The sequence below is a fragment of the Thamnophis elegans genome, chromosome 6, assembly GCF_009769535.1.
Source record: "Thamnophis elegans isolate rThaEle1 chromosome 6, rThaEle1.pri, whole genome shotgun sequence".
Lineage (NCBI taxonomy): Eukaryota > Metazoa > Chordata > Lepidosauria > Squamata > Colubridae > Thamnophis > Thamnophis elegans.
The window spans coordinates 24,474,004-24,485,969 of record NC_045546.1 but is presented as its reverse complement, the minus strand read 5'-3'; the positions used below and the strand labels follow the sequence as shown (position 1 = coordinate 24,485,969).

Here is an 11,966-nt window from a genome sequence, read left to right as displayed (position 1 = left end):
TTCTATTTCTATGCCTTCAGGGCAGCCAAAGTAGCTGCCAAGATGAACCATCCTTGATGAACTATTTTCAGCTTTAATATATGGGCAGTACAGCTGACCAAGACAGCAAGTTTGTTGTAGTGGTTATAAGATAAGGCTACAAGCCAGGAGCCTATGAGTTCTAGTCTTGACCTTGGACCAGTCACTCTCTCTCATCCTTAGCACAGAGGCAATGACACACAATCTTGCCAAGAAAACAGCAGGGACTGGTTTAGGCAGTTGCCAAGTGTCAACACTGACTCAAAGGCAGTGTGCACGCTCTCTCTCTCTCTCTCTCATGCACACACACACACACACACACACACACACACACACACAGAGGTGGGTTGTTCCCAGTTCGGCCCAGATCTGGTGAACCGGTACTAGTGGTGGCGGGAGGCTCCGCCCACCTGCCCAGACACTTCTGCGCATGCACAGAAGCATCGCACAGGAGTGCACACAAACCAGTAGTAAAAAAATTGGCAACCCACCATTGCTCACACACACATACAGAGACACACATACACACACATAGCTGGCCATCTGAGTTTTTGATTCTTGCCATTAAAAAATAGCAGATTATATGATGGCAGAGAGAGTTTTTCTTTCTAAAAAGTAGTGTTGTCAACTAACTTGAAAAATTTAAGCCATAAGAAATTAACTTGGAAAATTTAAGCCATAAGAAATTCAGGACCTAAGACTCTTAGTTGTTAATAATATTCCTTTTTCAGGTAAGTAGGGAATATTCAAAACCTCAGGTAAATACTTTTGCTGTTAGTCAGCCTTTCCAACCTGGCACTATTTAATTCTTGGACTTCAACTACTAGAATTCCCATTTCATTATGCCCACTAGGAATTTTGAGAATTGCAGTCCCAACATAACTGAAGATAATCTTCAAGCAGGTTAAGTAGAAAAACAGATGAGAACAATTTTACCAAATAATCACAAGGGCCAAAGCTCCAGAGTTGGAGAATATGAAACACACTATATTATAAAGCTCAATTTTGTGTCTTTCACTGAATATTTAATCTTTCAAACCTGTGAGGCAGGCAGACATGGACCACCTGGGCTTCTGGAAAGACTGTTATTGTAAGTAGCGTGTAACCAAATCTTGAAAACCTGTCTAAGCAATTGTCCTGCTTAGTTTATGTCTAACAAAATTAAAGCAAGGTTGCTCCTTCTCATATTCCCCAAATCCCTGGCCTGATGGATCGCTTTTGCAATAGTTCTTTTTCCTCCTGTTATTAAAATAGTAATATATTAACTAAAATTATTATATGCAATTTAATATGAAAATATATTTATACATTTCATTTTATAGAATTTATATTTTATATAAAATTATATATCTGTTAGTTTAATCTCTGATGTGCATTCTTCATCCAATATTTTTTCTCTTTTAACTTTGTACTTTTTAAAATATTTTTAATAATAATAATAATGTTGCATATATTGTATTAAAACCATTTAATACCCAGAATCATTTGTTTGTGAGATGGGCAGTCATATAAATTTGATAAATACATTCTATTCTATAAGTTTTTATTTATCTGTGAGCATTTCTTATTAAAGTGTTTGATTAAATTCTTCATTTCAATTGCTTTGCATTTTATTATGTATCAGATTATTTGAATCATCTTCCACCCTGGATTTTGTACCGAAACAGCCCTGGTTATCAATCCAGCTATAATCCTGGGGTTTGATATGGAGATGCCTCTGGTTGCCTGACAGAATGCTTCTATTGGAGATAGACTGTAACATGAGTATAGCAATCTTGCTATGTTGATTTATAGTTGGGCATCAGAGGAACACTACTATAAAAATTCTGAATTTAACTTCAACCTGTGCTGCCATATTGTAAAGTCCAATAATGTCTATTTTTCTGTTTTTCCACATTTACATGCTGTAATCCTGTCAATATTGTGGTAACACCAGTCTCTAATTCTCTTTGGACCATTTTCCAAAGCTGAGTTGAAGTGTAGCCATCTTTCATTGATTCACATAAAACTACACTGGCATAAAACGTTCTGTTTCTGCTGCCTAATCTTAACTTGCCTCTATTGACTTTGTTCTGAGTCATGCCAAATAGTTTTCTCCTCATTAGGCATGGGCAATGTATAATAGTAACCTAAGTAATTTGCTGATTGTGTCAGCTTTCCTGCCTTCTCTTTCTCTTTAGCACATCACCAGCCAATAGGAAAGACATCTACCAAACCATGATACTTAGCAGAGAAGAGGAAGGTCTGACTGTATTATCCCACCCATCATCTCTGGGTTCCATCCTATGTCTAACGTTCCATTTTATTGTAACCCAAGTTAAATGAAATTAAAAACAAACGATGGGTCAATCGTGAAGAGGCAACATTTTTATTTAACATTGCTTTTTCCTTCACTTTTTTTCTATGAAGAAGCTACATTTCCCTGTTCTCTTTTCTACATTTCTGATTCAATTGAGCAGGATATTGATCCTATCATTTCACTTTTATGCTCCTTCAGCTTTCTGCTAAATTAGGCCACAGGATCAAAGCACTAACAGTTCTGCTGTGCAAGTCATGTAATACCTATTATACAATTTTACAGTTTAAACAGTTCATTGTTTAAATTTATCAGTTGCTGATCACTTCCATAAACTTATAAAAGATGTAAAATAGTTATATATATATATATATATATATATATATATATATGTATGTATGTATGTATGTATGTATGTATGTATATGTATATGTATATGTATGTATATATATATATATATTGATTCTACATATTTGTGGAATAGTAACTTATATGGTATATGAAACTGGATTTTAAATGTTTTAAATGAGATAAAAGCTGATATGTGATTAGAGATTCTCAGTACTTTTTATATACACCAAGATGGAAAGACTTTTAATGTTTAACAGCATCACTTCTCCAAACCATTTTAAGAACACCAACTATTCAGTAAAACAATTTATAATAAATTACATTGTGCAATCTTACTTTTTTACAAGTGGAATACTAAGTGCCCAACCAGCAGCAAAATCTGGAAATTTGAAAACTGTAGGGTTTTCTGCAAAGGCATAATGGTGGATAATTGTAGATTCATCATCATGTAATGCTTTGCCTAAAAAAAATTCCTGCGGGAGAACAGAAATATTATTGAATGTACTTAGTGAATTTAACTTCACTAAGATCCTGAAGATCTATTACATGGTCCACAGAACCTTATAAGACTGTATTTTTCTCTATACACTTATTCGAGTGAACGAACACACAGAGAGTAAAGGCATCCTTAATTGTATAATAAATCATACTAATGCTTCATCTATCAAACTTAAACATGTAAACCAATTGTGAAGGTTTGGAAACTTGTGACCTTCCAGATATGGAGGAACCACAGTTCACTGCATCTTTCACCATTCGTTATGTTGATTGGAGGTTCTATTAGTGGTGGCATTTCAGCAAAATTAACGTCTAGGTTTGCGTAGGCAAAATTGGATGGGAGACAAAACTAACTTTTAACCAGTGGTGGGTTTTAAAATTTTTTAGAACCTCTTCTGTAGGTGTGGCTGCTTTGTGGGAGTGGCTTGCTGGCCATGTGACTGAGTGGGAGTGGCTTGCCAGCCATGTGACCGAGTGGGAGTGGATTGGCAGTCATGTGACTGGGCAGGCGTGGCCAACTTGTAAAATATGGTGAAACTCACTTAACAATGCTCTTGATTAGCAACAAAAATATTGGCTCAGAAATTCTGGCATTTGAAGCACGCAAGTCTTAAAGCTGTCAAGTTACAAGACCCTTGCACCTCTAACCCTTTTGAAAAAAAAACCCAGGGATGTTCAAACTTGACAGCTTTAAGACTTCAAGGCTTAGATAGGACTCTTAGAGGTGGGCGGGGCGATTGGTGAGCCAGCCAATCATTGAGTGGCAGGTGGGGCAAGCGTGGTGCGGACGGGCGGGGGGAGGGAGCTAGAACCAGTTCTAAACGGCACGGTAGATTTGTGGAACCTCTTCTATAGCAGAGGTTAGAACTGGCAGGAACCCACCCCTGCTTTTAACCAAGATAACAAATAAGTCTTTGCTTACTTGATATGTTCATACATCAAATCAATTTTTAAAAAAATACGTTTTGATGAACAAGTCACATGGACTTGTTTGTGGAAAAACAGATGGTTCCAACATCATTCTAAACCTAAAGCAAAGGATAAGCTTATATGTGGGTAAGGCCCTGCTGCAAGAGTAGGTGAGGAAACAGTATAGGCTAACTGCTATCTAATCTACAGAAAGCTAGTCAAAGTTTTTTTTTTTTTTAAATCACCCCACCCCACCAAACCATCCCAAAAATACCTGCTTTGGGATAGGGGAAAACCAGGAACAAAAAAAAAAATCAGGTAAGAATAAAAATCTGTTAAAAGATTTTCCTCAATCCAATTGCTGAATTTCTCAAGATAGTACTTTTCTCTTTCTTTAAATATGTTCTCTAAATGCTTATTACATTATCCCCCTCCCCCCAGGAAAAACTAATTTCACTCAACAATATTCTTTATGAGGACAGAAAATATCAACTTAGAGCAGGGGTCGGCAACCTTAAATACTCAAAGCGCCACAAAGGTCGTCACTGGAAGCCCCCCATTCAATTCTGGAGCTGACTGGAAGTCCGGTTCCCCCACCATAGAGTTTCCTCCCAGTGCAGCATCCTTTTTCCTCCACCTGTCCTAACTGAAAGCCCTATCAATTGTGGAGCCGACTGGTGACAGGGAACCACAGCAGAGGGATGAAAGAGCCACATGCAGCTCCAGAGCCACAGGTTGCTGACCCCTGACTTAGAGTAACAGACACAAATTGTATTGTATGTTTCTTCCACTTGTACTGGGTTTAGGGCTCATTTGTTCTAAATCACATGTGTCAAACTTGCAGTGTCACATTGCCATCACGTGATGTTTCATGGCTTTTTTCCCATTGCGGAGCTGAGGTGGGGGCGGCCTAGGCATGACGCATCCAGCCTGTGGGCCGCCAGTTTGACACCCCTGTTCTAAATGAAATATGTTTACTATGCTATGCATATTCCCAGCCTTCAGCTAGTTGCAACTAAGTAACACTATAAGAATACGTGTGAACTACACTGCTAATTAATATGTGTTAACTTTATGGAAGAATATTTCCATGACCAAATGTAATTTTAGCCATAGATAAGAAACAACTCAGAAATAATACTTTCACACATGTGCAAGATTTCCGAACATCTCAATTCCTTATTAATAGTAAATGAACTAAGGTGAGAAGCTTAACTAGTGTTCTTAAAATTATTCCTATCAGTATGTTGTTGATATATTTACACATATAATAATTATTATTTTAGAATGTCTTGTACTATTTTTTACTAGTAGATGTAAAATAACATGTAACTTTCTATATTTCAGCTCTTTCTAAACACTTTTTAAAAAAAATTCTATGCAATAGTAGTTTTGATCTTTTATAATGAATAGATCTTGATAACTGAGATTTAATTCTTACAATATTGATATAAAACTGTAATTGTAATATAATGCAACTGTCACTATATAATTTATTATCATTAATTATATTGGTCTAAGTTTTAGACATGATGCATGTTAAATAAGAAGAAAACTGCTTTCTCATCTATTAGAGTCATAGCTTTATCAAAGTGCAAATTAATTTAGTTTTTGATTCTTTCTCACATTATAGTACATTTTTGAGTCAAACACTGAGAAATCGTTTTTAAAAAATATCACCTTAGATTTGTCATATCTTCTAAGTGTTTTCAGTAGTTTTACAATCTGTATTCTTGTATCCTCTTCACAGAAAAAAATCCATGAGGAGTTTTTGCTGTATGAAACAGAAAACCTGAAAGAAAAAATGTGTTTTATTTATTGTAAACATGGTTTAGAAAGAATTCGGTGATTCAAGTATTTTTGCTGATATTAGGAAATATTTATATTGATAATCTTTCTTGATTGTGGACATAATATTATTTATTAAAAACCAAATCAATATTGAGTCTTGGTGATTTACAGTTTAAAAAAAAAGGACTACCGCGGTCTGCAATGTTAAAATATCTATGGTAAAAGTAAGTAATTTAAAGTAATGAAACTTACATAAATGCAAGGACAAAATATAAAAGTGACATTGATAAATACATAAAATTAATCATCAAGGTCAAATGAAATAATAGTAATAAATCAATATAAACAATTCAAAGTGAAATAGACTAAAATGGCAATAATGAAGAATTCACCAACTGCTCTTCAGAAAAGTTCATTTCAGTAGCTTCATGGATGTTAAAAAGATTACTGCTTTGTCCGAACTATACATGGATATATAAACCCATTGTAAAGAAAAAAAATATTTCTACCGTTGGTGCTATTTTCACCCATTTTAGGGCAAATTATATTGATTGTTTGACATATGCATCTGAACAGCCCAAATGCCATCTCCCACACTGGAATTGTGTTGCTGACTGTTATGACAACAGTATTTCCTTGTAAATAAGTAGAGATGGTCAAAGTTATATGAGGCAGCCAGTCAGTTTCCATGGAATCAACTGTTCAACATTTTTATCAGTAAAGTTGGATGAAGAAAATTTATAAGAGCTGCAGATGATAAAAATCTTCAAGGAGTTTCCTACTAGTTTAGATAAAACAGGAAAGATTTGAAAGGATCTAAATGGGCTTGAGGGCTCAGCAAAATTGAATAGAATGGGATTCAACAGGGAGAAATGTAAAACGCTGCATCTGACTAAGAAAAATATAAGGCAAAATATAGGTTGCGGGGCAAAAACTTGCCAAGAGCACAAGTGAAACAGATAGTAGATCTTTATTGAACAAAAATGAAATGTGACCCAGTAATGTGATGCAGCTGCTAAAAAGGCAAATGTTATTTTGGGTGCATTAAAGGAAGCAAAAAGCCCAGATCACTAGACGTAAGTGTTTCCTTCTACTTTCCTCCATCCGCATTTGGAGTATTTTGCCCAGTTCCGAGCACCAGTTTAAAAAAGACAACAATTGGAGTGAGTTCAGAGGATTCCCTCTCCCAGATGATGGGGGAAGGGAGTCTGAAAATGAAGTACTATGAGAAAGTGTTAAAGGATCTGGATATGATTAGCCCCCAAAATATGACTCACAAGAAATATTACAGTAGTTTTCAAATATCTGAAGAGTTATCACACAGAAAAGTGGACTTTAGTTTTTAACCTATAAAACTGAATGTTACAACAAGAATTAACAAAACAGCTAGCCCATGGATGAGAGAGTAATGAGAAACAAGAGTTATTGAAAATATTCAACAGCAAAGAAATACAGTAATGCCTACAGAAGAAACAGCCTCTCAATCTCTGGAGGGTGACAGTCCTGAAAAACAGAGGGGATGTGCTGTTATCACTAAAAGGATAAGAAAGTCATAATAATTGTTTATTATAGGACCTGTCTGATTGAGTGACTCCTGTTAATGTTTAGGAGCATGGATTAGGCAAATGATGGAGAAGCTGCCAAAACTCATAGTCTACAGAAGGTTATTAGAAAGGGGAAGCATAATATTCTAGCACAACAGCTAGTTACAAAAATAGTGTAATGGGATACCAACTTTCTATGTGTCCACTGATAAAATAAACAACTTACATTTAGCTGGACTTCCTTATAATTTCTACAGCACTTCCAGCATTCCATTCTGTTTCAACTCATGTACTATAGACCAGAAGTTTACAAATGTGATTTTATGTTCATTTACATGGATTATTAATTATATATATATATATATATATATATAGTCTTGTATTCGGGTCTTTTCCCGTGTAAGATTGAGATTGTCTTGGCAACGTCTCAGCAAGGTAGATTGGTGTTGATTGGTGCTGGCTGTGTTTCCGTTGTTGTTTCGTATTGTAACGGCCTGGGTGGTGAGTGGGGCTCGTTTGTTGACTAGGTTTTGGTTTCCAGATGTCTGGTAGGCAGGAGGTATCATCACATTTATTCATGTTGTGGGGGTGTTTCTCTATTTCTATAGCTTCCGTAAGCATTCTCTTCTTGAAGTGTTCAGTTTTGGAGATTAACCTGGTTCCTTCAAAATTAATTTCATGTCCTGTAGCTTTAAGGTGCTAGAAAAGGGAGGAAGTTTTTTCTTTTTTTCTTACTGTGTTCTTGTGTTCTGCGATACGTTCATTTATTCTCCTGTTCGTTTGTCCTATGTATGTTGCAGGGCAGATTTTGGATGGTATTTCGTAGACTCCTTCGTTTTCTAGCTGGATTTTATCTTTGGGGTTTCTTAAAATGTTGGCTATTTTTTGGTCAGTGTTGAAGACTGTCTTGATATTGTGTTTGTGGAGAGTTTTGCTGATTTTATCTGTGGTGCCTTTGATGTAAGGGAGGAGGGCGATGCCATTGTCCTGTTCTGTGTCTCGATTTTTGGGAGAATCTCCCCTTGGATTAGTTTGGTAATTATTTTTCTTTGGAATCCGTTGGAGATTAATACATTTGTGAGAGTATATAATTCAGTTTTCAGGTGGTCTTTGTCAGCTAGGCGTTTGGTTCTAGAGATGAGAGTCTTGGCTACAGAGTTGATCTGTGCAGGGTGGTGATGGGATTGTGCGTTTAAGTAGTGGTTGGTGTGTGTTTTTTTCCGGTAGATAGTGTGTCCTAGGGAGCCATTGGGTTTTTTGTAAATTAAGACATCCAGAAAGGGAACTTGGTTGTTTGCTTCTATTTCCGTAGTGAATTGTATTTTGGGGTGTAGGCTGTTGAGATGTGTGAGGAAGTTGTCCAGTTTTTCTTTCCTGTGTGGCCAAATTACAAAAGTGTCATCAACATATCTAAGCCAGAGTTTGTGTTCAGATTTATCTAAGGCATTAGTTTCAATATGTTCCTTGTATAAGGTTGCGATGACGGGTGAGAGGGGTGATGCCATGGGTGCTCCTTCTATCTGTTTGTATCTTTGTCCATTATGGATGAAGTATGTGTTGGTTAGGCAGTGGTTGATCAGGTCCAGGATGTGTTTAGGGGGGTTGTGTTTGTTCTGGATAGCTGTCAAGCCTTCTTTTATAGGCACTTAGGTGAAGAGGGATATGACATTGAAGCTCACGAGGTCGCTGGGTTGTAGGCTTTGTTTCTTTATTGTTTCTATGAAGTGGAGTGAGTTTTGTACATGTGAGGTGATGGATTCTGCAAAGGGTTGGAGTTGTTTGGCGAGGAATTTGGCAAGATTCTGTAGAGGTGAGCCTATGGAGCTGACTATGGGTCTGCGTGGTGTTCCTTCTTTGTGTATCTTGGGGAGGCCATAGAGTTTGGGGCATCTGGAAGATTTCTCTCTGGGGATGATTCTTTGCTGAATCTCTTCACTGATGGGAGAGACTTTTGTTTGGATTTGGTGGTTTTTTCCAGGTAGGTGGTGGGGTGTGTGTTTAGAAGTTTGTAAGCAGGGTCTTGGAGTAGGTTGGATAGTCATCACCACTGTGGCGTTACCTCTGTCTGCTGGGAGAATGATTGTGTTGTTGTCTTTCCTCAGGTTGGTGAGTGCTTTTTCTTCTTGTTGTTGTAAGTTGCTTCTTGGTGAATTACTGGAGCAAAGGATGTTGGTGACTGCAAGTCTGATTTTATTGGTTTCATCTGGGTTGATTTTGGTAAGTGTAGCTTCAACTTCGCATATGATGTATTTCAAAAACCTAGACAGCGTTCCCCCAAAAACCGAGACACAGAACAGGATAACGGCATCGCCCTCCTCCCTTACATCAAAGGCACCACAGATAAAATCAGCAAAACTCTCCACAAACACAATATCAAGACAGTCTTCAACACTGACCAAAAAATAGCCAACATCTTAAGAAACCCCAAAGATAAAATCCAGCTAGAAAACCAAGGAATCTACGAAATACCATGCAAAATCTGCCCTGCAACATACATAGGACAAACGAACAGGAGAATAAATGCATGCATCGCAGAACACAAGAATGCAATAAGAAAAAAAGAAAAAACTTTCTCACTTTTCCAGCACCTTAAAGCTTCAGGACATGAAATTAATTTTGAAGGAACCAAGTTAATCTCCAAAACTGAACACTTCAACAAGAGAATACTTATGGAAGCTATCGAAATTTAATCTCTTTTTAACTTTTGTATTATGTGTTTCTTTTAATGTCGAGTCCTTGGGAGAAGGGTGGCATATAAATTGAATAAACCTAAACCTAAACCCAAATAGAGAAACAGCCCCACAACATGAATAAACGTGATATCTCCCGCCTACCAGACATCTGGAAACCAGCCCTAGTCAACAAACGAGCCCCACCCACCACCCAGGCCATTACAACACGAAACAACAACGGACACACAGCCAGCACCAATCAGCACCAATCTACCAATCATGATACAACCACAAAACCAATCATTCCACTTACTGAAACAAAGCCAGCACTCCACACACCCCCATCAAGATTTATAGAAAGACGGCAGCTCCGACCACGCTTTAAGCCCAAAACCCAGCCTGAAGATGGTGAGTGAGACCTCGCCGAAACGTTACCAAGACAATCTCAATCTTATATGGGAAAAGACCCGAATACAAGACCAGCATATATGTATGTATGTATGTATGTATGTATGTATGTATGTATGTATATGTATGTATGTATGTGTATGTGTGTGTATGTAAGTATGTATGTGTATGTGTATGTGTATGTGTGTATGTGTATGTATGTATACATACATACATACATACATACATATATACATATACATATACATATATATATACGGGTCTAGAGTCTCCATATCTTTTCTACATTGTGGCGTCCAAAACTGGATGCATATAAGTGTGGCCTTACCAAGGCATTATAAAGTGGTATTATGTTTAAAGACCTCTATGGTATAAATATATTTGAGGATATATATGGTCAAAAAATGTTCCTTAATATTCTGTATACTGTAGAAATAAATAATTGATACTGTAGAAATAATTATTAAATTATTAAATTTATTATGTTCAATGACTCAAATGAAAACTCAAAGATAACATTTTCTTACAAAGTGTATGTTCCTTCATTTTCTATATTCTAATGCTCTAATGTTTCTATATTCTAAGCTTAGTATATATGATTTAATAGGTGTGGTATAACTGAGAACACTGGGATGATTTTCATGATTACAGCACAGGAACTTACGAATGCAGCTTGTTCAAAATGAACCGAATTTATAGAAAAATTCCACTAAATATTGAAAATACTGCACAGAGATCCAAGGGAATGAACTTGGCATTACTTAAAGAATGTAGACCAAAATAAGCAGAGGAATAATAACAACAGATGTTGCTGATGTCTCCTGCCAATCACAAAACCAAGAAAAAATGTTGATGATGTATTTTAGAATTTCTTAGAATTTCGAATTTCGAATTACCTGACATCCACTGAGATACACTGCCAGGGGTGATTCTTCCAGGAAATGTAGGAGCTGTCTTGCTCATTGCTTTTTCCCTCAAAAGATGAAGAAAGGTATAATGGGATCTGCTATTCTTGACTTGATCCTACCAAATAGGAGAGATTTAGTTGATGAATTGAAAATAGTAGGAACATTGGAAGAATTCTGGACATTAAGGGAAACTAAAACTAAATGTAAGCAAACATGTATCTTAGTCTTCAAGAGGTGGATTTTAATAAATTCAGAGTAATGATCAATAAGTTCAGATACTAGAGGATGCAAATGGGAAAATAAATTCATGATTGGTAAGAGTATTTAAAAATGAAATACCATAAGTACTACTGAAAATAATTTCAATGAGGCAAAAGAGAAACTACACTAGAAGAAGCTACACAAAAATTTAATAAGGATCTGAAAATAAAAAAAATGTATACATAGGAGGTGGAAAATCATCACAAAAAAGCATATACAGATATGCTGGTATTGTACAGATTGTATTAGGAAAGCTAAAGTTCAGAACAAGAATGAGATTAATGAAGGATAGTAGGACCATTCAGGAGCT

At 36.4% G+C, this 11,966-nt stretch overlaps 1 protein-coding gene across 1 annotated transcript in view; it reads right to left on the bottom strand.

Moving 5' to 3' along the window:
* The window catches only part of B3GLCT (beta 3-glucosyltransferase), an 86,420-nt gene that overhangs the window by 40,599 nt on the left and 33,855 nt on the right, over positions 1-11,966 (bottom strand). The window contains 2 exon segments of the mRNA XM_032219982.1: positions 3,002-3,138; positions 5,753-5,864. Coding sequence (XP_032075873.1) covers positions 3,002-3,138; positions 5,753-5,864 — 249 coding nt within the window.